This window comes from Chiloscyllium plagiosum, unplaced genomic scaffold, assembly GCF_037043375.1.
Source record: "Chiloscyllium plagiosum isolate Xiang-an unplaced genomic scaffold, Cpla_swu_hap1 HiC_scaffold_3, whole genome shotgun sequence".
Classification (NCBI taxonomy): Eukaryota; Metazoa; Chordata; class Chondrichthyes; order Orectolobiformes; family Hemiscylliidae; genus Chiloscyllium; species Chiloscyllium plagiosum.
The window spans coordinates 21655371-21672234 of NW_028270141.1; the positions used below are offsets into that span (position 1 = coordinate 21655371).

Sequence of the window (16864 nt, forward strand, 5' to 3'; positions counted from 1 at the left end):
GCCACCCATCTTATAAGGCATTAACTCTTTTTCCGATGAAGAGGAATCTACAAAACTTAACTGCAGCATTAACATCAATTTAATAGGAAAATGTGGTTTGCTTAAATTAATTTCATACAAAATTAAACTTTTCAAGAATGCAACTACAACTTTAGGATGAAGTCTTAACAGGATAGCTCTCTACAGGGAAGCATCCACAGAAATACCAGACAACTAGGGCAACTACTTATTAGTTATAAAAAGTGAGAAATAAGTTACATTGAGCTGCTTGACTCAAAACATGATACCAATTGAGTTGATAGGCTCCAGAAAATTGGAGAATTGTTCCAAAGAAACTGCATCAGTTTTAAATCCTGTGGCCATATGTTCTCAGCTTAGCTACAAAACAAATAAAGCAAGCTACATTATTAGGGCAACTCTGGAAAGCTAAAGATCCAGCTCGTAAACTGCATTGCTATTAGGTAGACAAAAGTTCGACACTTTGGTATGCCTGACGGATATTTTCAATCTCTTAGCAAACAAATGCAAGCACGTTACACAAAAGTGAAATGACATACTAACACCTTTGACTTGCAAGTGATCACTAAGTGCAATTTGGAGAAATGAACTGTACGTAGAGAGGAACGACGACTACCCGGCATTCAATTATCCAAATATCGGATTATCCAGCAAGATCGCAAGGTCCCGATACTTGGCTTAACTATGTTATCCAGCATTCAATTATCCGGATTTCGATTAACTGCTGACTACATTGGGTGACTGCAGACACATGATCTGTACCTCTGCTGCAAATACCTTTGTGTGCAGTCTGTAGCTACCATTAACACATCTGTTGAAAATGGCACTGGAACTGTTTGGATTTAAAGAGCCGTAAGAGCCAACTACTGAAAAGGAGCAGCAAGGGAAAAGTAAAAACAGACTGCAACTTTGAATTACTGTGAGAGTCAAAATGGTAACACCTTTTCCACACCCTGCTGCTATGAAAATGAAAGGAGTTTTAAAAGAATTGGATTTTCTTCCACACGAGGAAAAACTATGAAATAGCCATAGAATTAAATAAAAGGACTGAATAAATTAAGAGTAGGAATCCTTCTATCAGTGCTAAGAAAAAAGCGTGCATGCCACATTGAATAGCTTATTTAGACTGCAAAAAAACCAGAACTGTGCTTCCAAATAAACCTGTTGGATTATAACCTGGTGTTTGTGATTTTTAAACTTTGTACACCCCAGTCCAACACCAACACCCCAAAATCGTGTTGTGTCCCAGACTGTGGACATGATATGAGATGAGGGCAAAGTAATTGTGGGCAAAATACATGTTACAGTGGCTTGCCCTTCCAGGAGTACGCTGGGAGTTTAAAATACAACTTGAACTGGTGCTAGAGGCATTCTGCTTGTTCTTGTGCTGAAGTCTGCTGTGAAAGAGCACAGCTGAGAACTTCCACTACACACTAGGTAAAAAAAGAAATGAAGTCTCTCTATAATTGCAGTGAACAAGCTACACAGCCATGGTTGAAAGCAGTAATTGATGCAGATTCTACTACTGTGTCAAGCAAGACTAAGCAGATATCAAAGAAATGCACAGATGCTGCCAGACCTGGGGAGTTTCTCTAGCATTTTTGTTTTTATTTCAGATATCCCGCATTTGCAGTATTTTGTCTTTGTTTGAGAAAATAATGAAGTCCAGTTCAGGGTCACTGTGCTTGTATGTGAATGTACTAAGTGTAGTAAACAAGATTAGGGAATTATAAGTGAAGATTGCCACGTAGAAATTTGATACTGTGATGATAAGAGAACAGAATGGATGTTAAATATTCTTTGTTCAAAATAAAAGGAAAGCAAGAGCAGGAGTGGCGATAATGGTTGAGGACAGCTTTGTTATGCTGGAGAAAGGAGGATTCAAGGACAGAATCAATTTGGCTAGAGCTAAGGAACAAGTGTGCAATTTACCCCTGGGGAGCAGCCGAGGTGTTAAACGAATATCTTGTGATCTTAACCAAGGAGGAAGAAGTGTCGCATAGACCATCAGTACCTAAAAGGTTAACTACCCACGGAGACCTGATCAGTACATCCAAGAATATGGAGGTAACAGGAGTCGAAATTGCAGGGGCACTGGCCTTAAACTTTCAGTCAGCAAAGGTCATAGAATAAAATAAACAGTTTTAACAGGAATACAAAATTGAATGAGCAAGAGTGTAGCAGTCAATAGTTTTTTTTAAGGCTAGAGTTCTCAGAGGTTGAGACTGAACCCTTGCTTTTCCTGATATGTTAATGATCTAGAACTTGATATGCAGAGGACAATTTCAAAGTTTGCAGATGATACACACCTTGGAAATATTGTAAATTGAGAGGGGCAGTGCTGAAATTGGGATGGTGACCTTAACAACAATTACTGGGTCTTGATAGCATACATCTTTCTAAAATGAACAGGTAAAGAACACAAATGATCCTTTTATATTGGCAAAATGTGATAAAGCTAACCATAAACAAAGGATATTGGTGAGGCCGCTTTTGGAATACCGCATTCAATTCTGGTCTCCATGCTATAGGAAAGATGATACTTTTAAACTTGAAAGGGTTCAGAAAAGACTTACAAGGACATGGCAGGGATTAGAAGGTTTGAGCTATTGGGAAAGGCTGAATAGGCCAGGGCTATTTTCTCTGAAGTGTAGTAGACTGAGGGGTGACCTTATAGAACATAGAACATTACAGTGTAGTCCAGGCACTTTGGCCCTCGAATGTTGCACTGTAGAGGTTTATAAAACCATGAGGGACATGGATAGAGTGATGAACAAAGGTCGTTTTCCCTAGAGTAGGAGTCCAAAACCAGAAGCCATATGTTAATGGGGAGAAGGGAAAGATTTAAAAGGGAGTGGAGGGGCAACGTTTTCATGAAGAGGAACGAGCTGCCAGAGAAAATGATGGAGGCTTTTAAAAGGCAGCTGGATGGGTACACGAATAGGAAGGGTTTAGAGGGATATGGGCCAAATGCCTGCAAAAAGGACTAGCTTAGTTTAGGATACCTGGTGGCATGCACAAGTTGGACCGATGGGTCTGTATTCATGCTGTATAACACTGACTAGGAAAGAGTAATGGAGAGGATGGGCCCATGGACAATTGACAATTTAAGGAACCAAAATCAGTAAGTAATTGGAGGAGTGATCAGCAGATGACCATAAAACAAAATTTTACATGAAACTAATATACTACCTATCCAATCACAGACTAAGCATGAACTACATTACATTACATTACTTACAGTGTGGAAACAGGCCCTTCGGCCCAACAAGTCCACACTGACCCACCGAAGCACAACCCACCCAGACCCATTCCCCTACATTTACCCCTTAACCTAACACTACGGGCAACTATTCACACTCTGGCCAGGTAATGCATGCAACAATGAAGAGTCTGAGCATGCAATGCCTGGACCAATCAGGGTTGAGAGGTCCTTGATTATGTCATGAGTTGTAGTCTTCAAAGAGTTAATAATGCCAACTTTTCCAGCACCACTCTAATCTTGGCCCCCCTCAAAGATCAGCAAGGTAGCCTTTGTGTGGAATCACAGGAGATGGGGGAGATACTAAACAAGTATTTTGCATCAGTTCTTATGCAAAAATAAAACAGAAGAAAACACACAAAGTGCCCCTAGGAGAATGTGAAGTCTGCAGACACGGGAGATCAGAGTTGAGAGTGTGTTGCTGGAAAAGCACAGGTCAGGCAGCATCCGAGCAGCAGGAGAATTGATGTTTCGGGCCAGAGCCCTTCATCAGGAATGAGGAATAAAGAGCCCCTAGCCCACTAAGGATCAGTATTTCATAGTCAAATGGCTGAATCCATTCAGATGTAATTTCTGTTATACCTGTTTTGATAACAATTAATTTGTGAATTGGTGGAATTCTGCAGCACTCAGGAACGATTTGAAAGTTTTAGAGAATATGGAACTTTTTTTTTTACAAGAATGGTTCCAGGTATGGGAAACTTAAGTTAGAGGATAAATTAGAGTTTCGGACTGTTCGCCTTGGAGAGGAGATGGGCAAAAGATCTGAAGGTGTCAAACCATACAATATCTGGATAGAACAGATAGGGAGAAACTGCTCCTGCTCATAAAAGGATCAGAGAACATGATTATGCAGATTTAAAGTAATTTGAAAATTAGCAAGTGTAATGTCATGTCTGGAAGGTACTGCCTGGAATTATGGAGGAGGAAGATTCAATTCAAACATTCAGGTGATCATTAGATAATTATTTCAATAGACCAATGTACAAGAGTATAGGAAATAGACCAGAGAATGGCAATAAGTCATAATGCTGTTTTGGAAAACTTATATCACAATGGACCAAAAGGACTCTTTCTGTATCATAGCAATTGTGATAAGAAAATACTACCACGTAAAGGCCAGAGGTGAGCATTGCAGAGGTAGTCAGGGTACAAATATTCAACATGCTCAACAAAAGTCCACCCACATAGAAATTTGGGACCCATGTGAAGCATTTTTCAGCTCAGTCATGTGCAGTGATGCATTTGGTCATGTGCAATGACCAAATGCATCACTGCAACTGTTGATATCTAAATACAACTACACCACATGCAGAGTACAGAAGAATCATCAATCCCAGGGGCCCTTCATTCTTCAGTAACAGAAATGGATCAGGGCAAAAGTTAAGACTATGGCAACAGTATTCTCAACACTACTAACAATCCTCGAAGGAACATAGTATGAAGAACAAGTAGATATCAGACATCAACAACAATGTACACGTATATGATTAGGAGTCCTGCATGATGTAAACAGCTGTGTATGCAATTTGTGTGTAGTGACTGACAAAAATGGAACTGACAAAGGAGAATCCAAAAGGGTTTTTACAAATACACTAAAAGGACAAAAGGACAATTAGGGAGAGAATAGGGCCCCTCAAAGATCAGTTAGGTGAAACGGAGGACTGCAGATGCTGGAGATCAGAGTCAAGATTAGAGTGGTGCTCGGAAAGCACAGGTCAGGCAGCATCTGAAGAGCAGGAAAATCGATGTTTCGAGCATGAAGGACTTTTACCTAAAATATCAATTTTCCTGCTCCTTGGATGCTGCCTGACCTGCGGTACTTTTCCAGCACCACTCTAATCTCAAAGATCAGCAAGGTAGCCTTTGTGTGGAATCACAGGAGATGGGGGAGATACTAAACAAGTATTTTGCATCAGTATTTACTGTGGAAAAAGACATGGAAGAAATAGAATGTAGGGAAATAGATGGTGATATCTTGAAAAATGTATATACAACAGAGGAGGAAGTGCTGGATATCTTGAAACACAAAAGTCGATAAATCCCCAGGACCTGATCAGGTGTACCCTAGAACTCTGTGGCAAGCTAGAGAAGTGATTGCTGGCCCTTTGCTAAGATATTTGTATCATCGATAGTCATAGGTGAGATGCCGAAAGACTGGAGGTTGGCTAACGTGGTGCCACTGTTTAAGAATGTGGTAAGGACAAGGCAGGGATCCATAGGCCACTGAGTCTGACCTCGGTGGTGGGCAAGTTGTTGGAGGGAATCCTGAGGGACAGGACGTACATGTATTTGGAAAGGTAAGGACTGATTAAGGATAGTCAACATGGCTTTGTGCGTGGGAAATCATGTCTCACAAACTTGATTGAGTTTTTTGAAGTAACAGAGGATTGATGAGGGCAGAGGGATAAGGGCAGGCGTTGGACAAGGTTCCCCATGGGAGACTGGTTGGCAAAGTTAGATCTCATGGAATACAGGGAGATCTAGCCATTTGGATACAGAACTGGTTCAAAGGTAGAAGACAGAGGGTGGTGGTGGTGGTGGTGGAGGGTTGTTTTTCAGGTTGGCGGCCTGTGACCAATAGAGTGCCACAAGGATCGGTGCTGGGTCCACTACTTTTCATTATGTATATAAATGATTTGGAGGAGAGCATAAGAGGTATAGTTAGTAAGTTTGCAGATGACACCAAAATTGGAGGTGTAGTGGACAGCGAAGAAGGTTACCTCAGATTACAACAGGATCTTGACCAGATGGACCAGTGGACTGAGAAATGGAAGATGGAGTTTAATTTAGATAAATGCGAGGTGCTGCATTTTGGGAAAGCAAATCTTAGCAGGACTTATACACTTAATGGTAAGGTCCGAGGAAGTGTTGCTGAACAAAGAGACCTTGGAGTGCAAGTTCATAGCTCCTTGAAAGTGGAGTCGCAGGTAGATAGGATAGTGAAGACGACGTTTGGTATGCTTTCCTTTATTGGTCAGAGTATCGAGTACAAGAGTTGGGAGGTCATGTTGCGGCTGTACAGAACATTGGTTAGGCCGCTTTTGGAATATTGCCAGCGATTCTGGTCTCCTTCCTATTGGAAGGATGTTGTGAAACTTGAAAGAGTTCAGAAAAGATTTACAAGGATATTGCCAGGGTGGAGGATGTGAGCTATAGGGAGAGATTGAATATGCGAGGGCTGCTTTCCCTGGAGCTTCGGAGGCTGAGGGGTGACCTTATGGAGGTTTATAAAATTATGAGGGGAGTGGATAGGATAAATAGACAAAGTCTCTTCCCTGGGGTGAGGGAGTCCAGAACTAGGGGGTATAGGTGTAGGGTGAGAGGGGAAAGGTATAAAAGAGACCTAAGGGACTTTTTCACACAGAGGGTTGTACATTTATGGAATGAGCTGCCAGAGGAAGTGGAAGAGGCTAGTACAGTTACAACATTTAAAAGGCATCTGGATGGGTATATGAATAGGAAGGGTTTGGAGGGATATGGGCCGGGTGCTGGCAGGTGGCACTAGATTGGGTTGGGATATCTGGTCGGCATGGACAGGTTGGACCGAAGGGTCTGTTTCCGTGCTGTACATCTCTATGACTGGAGTTAGTATAGTTTTGTTAATGAATAGTAGTTTTCTTTGTGACCATGTATATTGGTAACTTGCAACTGCACATTATAGTGCATGCAATGTTGCTGCTTTTGTGAAAAGCATCTATTCTTCTATATGGAGAAATGCAATTGTACTTTTGTGTACTGGCTGGCTTGTCTACCATAGTCACATGATCACTACCTCTTCTGCATGTGCTTGTGACTTAGCTGTGCCAACCTTTAAACACATTATTTGAAACCACCCAAGTAACAACTTTAAATTGTCTCAAACTGACTTTTAAAAATGTGCAAACTACCTGCCAGTTATTGGAGTAAAAAATAGCAAAGTGATTGATTTTTAAAAAATCATCAAAACCTTTAAACATATTCCTATTATTTTCTTTGCTCCTGAAGAGCTAGTTAAATTTTTAAGTCTCCTCTAAGGCCTGCAAATGAGTGCAGTTAATGAAAACTCTCAATGATTAATTGAGCTTGATGAGGGTCGAGTGGGCATGCGTGGATACACACCAGAGGCTAGCCTTTCTAAATCTTTTTTGTGCATTAGTTTTTAGAAGAAAAAGGTTTTTAAAAATCTGAAGAACTTTTCTAAATGCATACTTCCTGCAGTGCCATCTTTGACACTGGATGCTGCTTTCTGTCACTTACCAATGATAACTGGCTGCATACACGTGCACAATCTTTAAGAATCATACTCTTCTCAGCTTACCTGTAAAACTTTAGTGATGACTCGACCGACAGCAAAACAAATGGCACAACTGTGTAACTTATTGCTATCATTGTTGCAATCCAGGTTATGACATCATAATACAACTTGACAGCTGGTGATTTCAGAAAGTAGGATCGAACGTTGTTTCTGATCTACAAAAACACAACATTTGAAAATAATACTTCAGATCTGAGTGTCAAAGTACTGCTGTTGCTTATCGTGGGAAATGGTACTTATGAAGATACATTACAGGAAAATCACAGGTATGCACATTGATTTCTTTTCCATTAGTGTTGGACAGAGAAGGACAGGATATGCTCCCACATTATAAAAGGATGGAAGTGCAGAAGTGACCTCATAATACAGCAAACTTCATTTCAATTGGCATCTTACCAGCCTGCCTTCTTGGTAAACCAGCAAAAATTATATACTTCCCATATTGTGATGTCCGAGTATTTATGCTGTAATAAGGTATAACAGTGATGTGTATCGCCTCCACAGTACATTTCTACTACGTACTGAGCTTTTTAATATTGGTTTTAGGTGGTGAGATGATGTTTTGACACTTGTTTTGATGGATGATTGTGTCACAAAGCTTCACTTGGTCAGGGTTTACTGCAGTTATGCATACCGCTTGATTATCTGGAATTTTTGATTAACTGGCACACTCCTGGTCCCATAGGTGTCCCATAAAATTTACTGTTTTATTAAATGTGGCCACAAGACCAGTCATAGCTTGCAAAGACTTTGAACAAAAATAAGGGTGGAATTTCTCCTCACCACCCAGCTCACATAAAACTACACCCTGCCAATTCATTAACCATGCATGTCAGTCAATTGCACATAAATGTAAATAAAAAATAGATTAAATAAGATGGTCTTGTCAAATTTATAATTTTAATTAAGGAAATCATTGCAGATGTTCAAGTTTCCTTTTTAATAAGAAAACTATTACTCACTGAAAGAGGTTAGCACCTCAGAAGCAAAAAAGGACAAGCACTTGAAAATAGGTACAAGATTGCATCAATAAACACAGAGCTTAAATATGAAGTGATTAACTTACTGCACGGGCTGCTAATGTCATTGGTATTCCTGTTAAAAATGTCATGTAATATCCTGGATACACTCCATGCCACATTGCAGAGAGTACAAATGTTGCTGCTGTTGGATAGTAATGGCAGCGGTCATAGCAAACTCTGAAACGAAAGGCATTTAAATTAATTCATTATTTGAAGTCAGTTCATGTATACAAATTTGCATTAAACTTGGAGTCTCCATTTGATCAACTTCTTCGTAAGATTTAAAATGGCTGAAAATTAAAAGTTCCTAAGAGGGATAGTATGGGGCTCAAGAAAGCAAACATGACTCTCCATATTGAGAACTTTGAAAAGCAGCTCCCTTATCTAAAATTGTCCTGAGTTAAAAATTTAGAATTACTGGGTATTTCTAAATGTTCAACAAAACAAAAGGAGCTGGCTTTTAGTTGTAGGTAAACAATTTCTCAAATTTGTAAAATCACAAACTAATGAAGATTGAGAACAGGAAAAAATTCTGGCTGTAACAGCTGCTCCTTTATTGAGGTAGTTTAGGTGTTGGAGGCGATTTCCTCAAATTCCAGGATCAGCAATTACTGTTTCATATGCTGTTGCACTGTTTTGGAACTTTGGGGGAAAAAAAGTCAAATCAACAGCAGTTTTAAAAGGGAGAAGAACAGACAAAGGAAGCACACGGTGAGGTCAGTGCAGGGGAGAGAGAGAGAAAGAAAGAAAATGACACAGCAGTGAACCTGCACAGTTACTGCTTTTGCTGTTTGAATTCATCGCTGGACATCAGAGAGCGTCTGGAAAAATTAACAAACAGTGAAATTCACAGCTGATCTTGGAGGAATTGTTTGGGCAAAGTTCACAGCACAGAAGCAGATAAGTGTATTGTTTTTAAGTGGGAGCTACAGAAAGTCTGCAGTAGTGAGTAGAGTGGATTCTTTCTTGATTTATGTGTTTTTTGAGGTGTGTCTCTTGATTAAACTTAAAACATAAGCCATAACTATTAATTTAACCTGGGGCAGTGTTTTGTAGAGGAATAAGACAGTGTTATTTTCTGGGTCTGTGGATTGTAAAGGAGCAAAAATGGCCTTTAGTAAAGTGATATGTACTTCTTGTCAGATGTGGGAGTTTAAGGGTTACAGCTGATTGTATCTGCAATAAATGCTGTTGGTTGAGAATCTCATCAGATCGAATGGATTGTTTGGAGAGACAGTTAGAAGCAATGAGGGATTTGCAAAAGCAACAGTATGTGATGGATGGTAGTTATAGGAAGGAGGGGAAGTCTCAGATACAGTCACAAAGATGGGTTAGCTCCAGGAAAGGTAAGAGGTAGGCAGCTAGTGCAGGAGCCTTCTGTGGCGATACCCATTTCAAACAAGTATGCGGTTTTGGAAAATGTAGGGGGTGATGGATTCTCAGGGAAATAAAGCACGAACAGCCAAGTTTCTGGTATTGAGACTGGCTCTAATGCAATGAGGGGTAAGTCGGGTTCCAAGTGATCAATTGTGTTAGGGGACTCTCTTGTCCAAGGTACAGACAGGACGTTTCTGTGGCCAGCAGCGAAAAAGCAGAATAGTGTGTCGCTTCCCTGGTACCAGGATCAAGGATGCCTCAGAGAGGGTGCAAAATGTTCTCACGGGGGAGAGGGGCCAGCAAGAGGTCATTGTCCACATTGGAACCAACGATACAGGAAGTGAAAAGGTTGAGATTCTGAAGGGAGATTAGAGAGAGTTAGGCAGGAATTTTAAAAAGGAGGTCCTCGAGAGTAGTAATATCTGGATTACTTCCAGTACTACAAGCTAGTGAGGGCAGGAATAGGAGGTAAGAGCAGATGAATACATGGCTGAGAGGCTGGTGTATGGGAGAAGGATTCACATTTTTGGGCCATAGGAATCTCTTTTGGGGTAGAGGTGACCTGTACGAGAAGGACGGTTTGCACCTAAATCGGAAGGGGGCTAATATACTGGCAGGGAGATTTGCTCGAGCTGCTCGGGAGGATTTAAACTAGTAAGGTGGGACCGAGGGAGATAGTGAGGAAAGAGATCAATCTGAGACTGGTACAGTTGAGGAGAGAAGCGAGTCAGTCAGGGCAGGCAGGGACAAGGTAGGACTAATAAATTAAACTGCATTTATTTCAATGCAACGGGCCTAATGGGGAAGGCAGATGAACTGAGGGAATGGTTAGGAACATGGGACTGGGATATCATAGCAATTACAGAAATATGGCTCAAGGATGGGCAGGACTGGCAGCTTAATGTTCCAGGATATAAATGCTACTGTAAGGATAGAAAGGGAGGCAAAAGCGGAGGGGGTGCAACGTTTTTGATAAGGGATAGCATTACAGTTGTACTGAGGGAGGATACTCCCAGAAATACATCCAGGGAAGTTATTTGGGTGGAGCTGAGAAATAAGAAAGGGATTATCACCTTATTAGGATTGTATTATAGACCCCCTAATAGTCAGAGGGATATTGAGAAACTAACTTGTAAGGAGATCTCAGCCATCTGTAAAAATAATAGGGTGGAAATGGTAGGGGATTTTAACTTCCCAAACATAGACTGGGACTGCCATTGTGTTAAGGATTTAGATGGAGAGGAATTTGTTAATGTGTACAAGAAAATTTTCTGATTCAGTATGTGGATGTACCTACTAAAGAAGGTGCAAAACCTGACCTACTCTTGGGAAATAAGACAGGGCAAGCGACTGAGGTGTCAGTGGGGGAGCACTTTGGGGCCAGCAACCATAATTCTATTAGATTTAAAAAAGTGAAGGAAAAGGATAGCCCAGATCTAAAAGGTGAAGTTCTAAATTGGAGAAAGGCCAATTTTGATGGAATTACGCAAGAACTATCGAAAGCTGATTGGGGGCAGATGTTCACAGGCAAAGGGATGGCTAGAAAATGGGAAGCCTTCAGAAATGAGATAACGAGAATCCAGAGAAAGGATATTCCTGTTACAGTGAAAGGAAAGGCTGGTAGGTATAGGGAATGCTGGATGACAAAGAAATTGAGGGTTTGATTAAGAAAAAGGAGGAAGCATATGTCAGGTATAGACAGGATAGATCAAGTGAATCCTTAGAAGAGTATAAAGGAAGTAGGAATATACTTAAGAGGGAAATCAGGAGGGCAAAAAGGGGACATGAAATAGCTTTGGCAAAATAGTTAAGGAGAATCCAAAGGGTTTTTACAAATACAATAAGCACAAGAGGGTAACTAGGGAGAGAATAGGGCCCCGCAAACATCAGCAAGGCAGCCTTTGTGCGGAGCCGCAGAAAATGGGGGAAGATACTAAAAGAGTATTTTGCATTATTTACTGTGGAAAAGGATATGGAATTGGTCTCCTTCCTATTGGAAAGATGTTGTGAAACTTGAAAGGGTTCACAAAAGATTTACAAGGATGTTGCTAGGGTTGGAGGGTTTGAGCTATAGGGAGAGGCTGAACAGGCTGGGGCTGTTTTCTCTGGAGCGTCGGAGGCTGAGGGGAGACCTTATAGAAGTTTACAAAATTATGAGAGGCATGGATAGCGTAAATAGGCAAAGTCTTTTCCCTGGAGTTGGGGAGTCCAGAACTAGAGGGCATAGTTTTTGGGTAAGAGTGGAAAGATATAAAAGAGACCCAACCTTTTACACACAAAGGTGGTATGTGTATGGAATGAGCTGCCAGAGGAAGTGGTGGAAGCTGGTACAATTGCAACATTTAAGAGGCATTTGGATGGGTATATAAATAGAAAAGGGTTTGGAGGGATATGGGCCGGTTGCTGGCAGGTGGGACTAGATTGGGTTGGGATATCTGGTCGGCACGGCCGGGTTGGACCGAAGGGTCTGTTTCCATGCTGTACATCTCTATAGCTCTGTAACATAGTAGGCTAAAGCTAACTGATGGCTTAAACATTGACAGTGACCTTGAGAAAATAATTACTATTTTACATGCCTACATTATTTTCAAAATAGCAAAGTAAGCACGTAAAGTAGTTTGCACACCTTTGCTAAAAGCAAAACTAACTGGTTTATCCAGTCACTGGGCACTTCGTTTTCAGATAAATGGGGGAAGTGTGAGACATAGGCCAGCTCCCTGCATAATTTTCAGCAAAATATCTTGCCTCTCCTGGTTGCTTCTGTAAATAATCCTACTTTATGAATAAACTAATAATTTAGCCCATTACAAAAAGTATCCAGTTTGATTGCAAACCAGATTTTGTCTGGAGAGTACAGGTAAGATACTTGGGAATGCTTCCAGTATAACTGAATCAGCCTCTTCCTTATGTAGCATGATGGAAGATCATCCGACATTGCAGAACAGAAATAGTACATGACCAGTATCCTCTAACTGCAGCACAGCAAACAATATGTTCTGTAGACTATCAATACAGTATAAGAACCAACACAACCAAAGGTTGCTATAGTGGTCACTCCTTAAGTAAACAGCTTGGCAAGACTTTTACCTCTTAAACCACAGCGCTGTCTGTATGTTCCAATTGTCAATGAACATTTTAAAGCTTGTTGCAAACTGTGGGGAAAAAAAACACATGAAAATCGTAGAATCATAGAACCCCTCAAGTGTGGAAACAGGCCATTTGGCCAAACAAGTCCACAATGACCCACCAAACAGTATCCCACCCAGCCCCATTCCCTTGCCCTATTGCTCTGCATTTCCCATAACAATCCCTGAACACCATGGGCAATTTAGTGTGGCCAAATCACATCTTTGGACTGTGGGAGGAAAGCGAGCACCTGGAGGAAACCCACGCAGACACGGAGAATGTGCAAACTCCACACATCCATTTGCCAGTGACTGGGATCGAAACCAGGTCCCTGTCGCTATGAGGGTAGCAGTGCTAACCACTGAGCCACCATGATGGACATTATTTTTATATGTATAGGTCAAATGTGGGAATGGAAAGCCCTAAATAGGGTGGGGGACAACTTCAGGTGAACAATGGAGTTTTCAATCTTGGAAATTTCTTTGCTCGAAAGCATGGAAACAAAATACAAGTTAATTTCAATCATAGAATGTCAGCATGCTATGTGTCAAGTAGTCAAAATATATGTGTCACAGAAGATGAAGTGGAATGGACAATTATTGTATTATTCAAACACATTTTTCTATTTCAAACGTTGCTCCCGTCTCTTACTTTATATATTTCAGAGAGTACAAAAAGGTTGGTGAGTAACACACCCAGCCTCTTGGTTACAGGGACAGTTACTGGAAAGAAATGTTTGTTGTGTGTGTGGGGTCAACGTGCAGTTGGTTAGCGTACACACCTAACATGGGGATTGCTACAACTAAATAATTGCCTAGTTTTAAAAACGGCAACTACAAAGAATTCTTACCTCAATGTTAACAATATTTAAATTTGAAATCAAGTCCCAACGAGCATTGCCTTTATCGTCATAGCCATTGAAGCCAAATCCTGCAGCATTGTTGATAGCATCAGCTGTTCAAAAAAAAATTGCATGTGACAACAATAACTTGTTTAAATAAGTTTTACAAATTAATTCCAAAAGTTTTTCTTCACTATATACATACAAAAATTCCAGCAAGACATAATTCTCTAACCTCGTTGTATAAATGTCAGTATTAGATTGCTTTTTTAATGTAGATATTTTGATTCAGTCTTAGTGTGAGCTTCTAAGCAGACACCCTAGTTTAGACCCCAGCTAAGTCATATATTTTATTGCTGCTACTCTCATTAGGCCACTGCTCAAAAAACTCTCCACCATTGCAGATTAATTCATTTGGGACTATATGACAAAAATATTAAAATTATCTTGCATGTGAAAGCCACAAACTACCAGGCAAGCCCACCAAGTCTGTTTATTCTTCAGGAAATTCCAGTCTTTGTACTCAAATTACATTTAGATTAGATTACTTACAGCATGGTAACAGGCCCTTCGGCCTGACAACTCCACACCGACCCTCCGAACAGCAACCCACCCAGACCCATTCCCCTACATTTATCCCTTCACCTAACACCACAGGCAATTTAGCATGGCCAATTCACCTAACCTGCACATTTTTTGACTGTGGGAGGAAACCGGAGCACCCAGAGGAAACCCACGCAGACAGGGGAGAATGTGCAAACTCCACAGACAGTTGCCTGAGGCGGGAATTGAACCCAGGTCTCTGGTGCTGTGAGGCAGCAGTGCTAACCACTGTGCCCCCAGCTGTTGTGGGGGTCCATTAGCCTAATCGTCTGAATGCATGGTGCAGAGCGATGCCAACAGCATAAGCTTAATTCCTATACCAGCTGAGATTAACACAAAGATCCCACTTTTTCAACCTTGCCCCTTGCCCAAGGTGTGATGATTCAGGTTAAACTGATGATCGGTCGTGCCTCTCTAATGAGGGAGCAGCCTGATGGTACAGGTAGACTTTGGTGATTTTACCCAACTCTTGCCCCGTTGCTCCTCATGCTCTGAGCTCATTTTATCCAGCCTTATTGCTTGACCTCCATTCCCACTGAACTCCTCACTATTCCCCTCCCCTGGCTGACCCCTTGTTAGCTGACATTAGAAATAACTTTCTATCTTCAACCTTGTTATCAAACTATCACCTCATTTCCAAGATCCCTTTCTTCTCAGTTATCCTATCCCTTCTGACAGCCATGTTAAGAATCTTGGCCATCTGCCCACTATATTGCTGCAATGGCAAAAATCAAAGTCACAGCTGACCATTTATGCAAACTTTCCTTTCTCTTCCTTTTCCACCTCCTTATATTTCTCCAAAGCTGACCGTATGATATTTTCCCCAATGTTTCTCCTCTGTTATTCATAGATTTCATTCTTAACTCCCCAATAGAGATAACACCTCGAGCAATTGCTTTTCTTTCTACCCTACTTCCTCCCAGTTTTAAAATCACTGGAACCACTGAAGACTATCCAGAATTTTAAAAATATTGCATGATTTTCGATGATTCAAACAGTTAATTTTGTGTTGGATATTAATTTTATTAATAATGAATATTAATTTTATACTAGATGAAGAAAATTGGGAAAGTTGGAAACAAAGCAAAGGACTGTAAAATGTTAGACTTCCTCATACATAAAGAGGCAGAAAATATTGAAAACATTTAATCATATTTAATACCTAGCAGTGTTATTATGTATTTCAGTAGTAGCAATAATATACTCAAGTCCTACATAAAAAGTACTAGATCAAGATTTCAAAATGTTTTTGATATTTATACAACATTAAAACCTGTTAAGTTTGAAACAAGTCAACTACTGAACAGACTTTGTTCAGAAAAGTTCTCATCCAATCATCACAACTAATTAAGATTGAAGTAACCAATTTATGCTAAACAGGAAATCCAAAAGATTTAAAAACAACTATTTATCTATTTTATGGTTGTAACCACTTGATGTCACCATTACACTGTTCCATTCCTGTAGAGCTACACTATTCAAATACATATTCAGACTTCCACAAACAGAAAAAAGTGCTTTCAAGTATTTAAAACATTCACAATAGACAACGCCCATCAAAAGCATTTAAAAGGCTCACCAAGATTCCAAGCAAAATAATACTTTGGCCTAGCTGCTAATAATGAAAAATACAGGTAAAACACTCGACTAGTCAAGGAAGCTGTAGTCACAAAGGTTTCGTCAATATTGTATTCCACTGGAAATGCTTTAGTAACTGTCAGATGAAAGGACAAAGCAATCCCACAAACAAAGAGCTTGTGCAGAACAGGTACCTGAAAGAAAACAGAAGGAAGTTCAACATTAAAAAATATTCTTTAAAAGGCTATAGGAAAGGTGTTGTGATACTTGAAAGGGTTCAGAAAAGATCTTAAAAGGATGTTGCCAGGTTTGGAGGGTTTGAGCTATAGGGAGAGGCTGAATAGGCTGGGGCTGTTTTCCCTGGAGCATTCGGAGGCTGAGGGGTGACCTTATAGAGGCTTATAAAATCATGAGGGGTATGGATAGATTAAATAGACAAGGTGTTTTCAGAGTTGGTGGGGGGGGGGTTCAAAACTAGAGAACATAGGTTTAAAGTGTGAGGCGAAAGATTTAAAAGGGAACTAAAGGGCAACATTTTCATGCAAAGGGTGGCACGTGTATGGAATGAACTGCCAGAAGTGGAGTAGGCAATTACACCATTTAAGAGGGATCTGGATGCATATATGAACAGGAAGGGTTTAGAGGGATATGGGCCAAATGCTGGCAAATGGGACTGTATATATCTAGGATATCTCGTCGGCATGGACAAGTTGGACCAAAAAGTCTGTTTCCATGTTGTA

The 16864-nt window shown here is 40.5% G+C and overlaps 1 protein-coding gene across 4 annotated transcripts in view; it reads right to left on the reverse strand.

Annotated features, from left to right (window-relative positions):
* The window catches only part of LOC122541510 (membrane-bound glycerophospholipid O-acyltransferase 2-like), a 127553-nt gene that overhangs the window by 1581 nt on the left and 109108 nt on the right, over window positions 1–16864 (reverse strand). For all 4 annotated transcript variants that reach the window (XM_043678334.2, XM_087977896.1, XM_087977900.1 and 1 more), the window contains exons 8-12: window positions 16126–16318; window positions 13953–14056; window positions 13064–13128; window positions 8644–8776; window positions 7581–7732 (exon numbers count right to left, since the gene is read on the reverse strand). In XM_043678334.2, the coding sequence (XP_043534269.1) occupies window positions 7581–7732; window positions 8644–8776; window positions 13064–13128; window positions 13953–14056; window positions 16126–16318 (647 nt within the window). The remainder of the gene's footprint in view (window positions 1–7580; window positions 7733–8643; window positions 8777–13063; window positions 13129–13952; window positions 14057–16125; window positions 16319–16864) is intronic.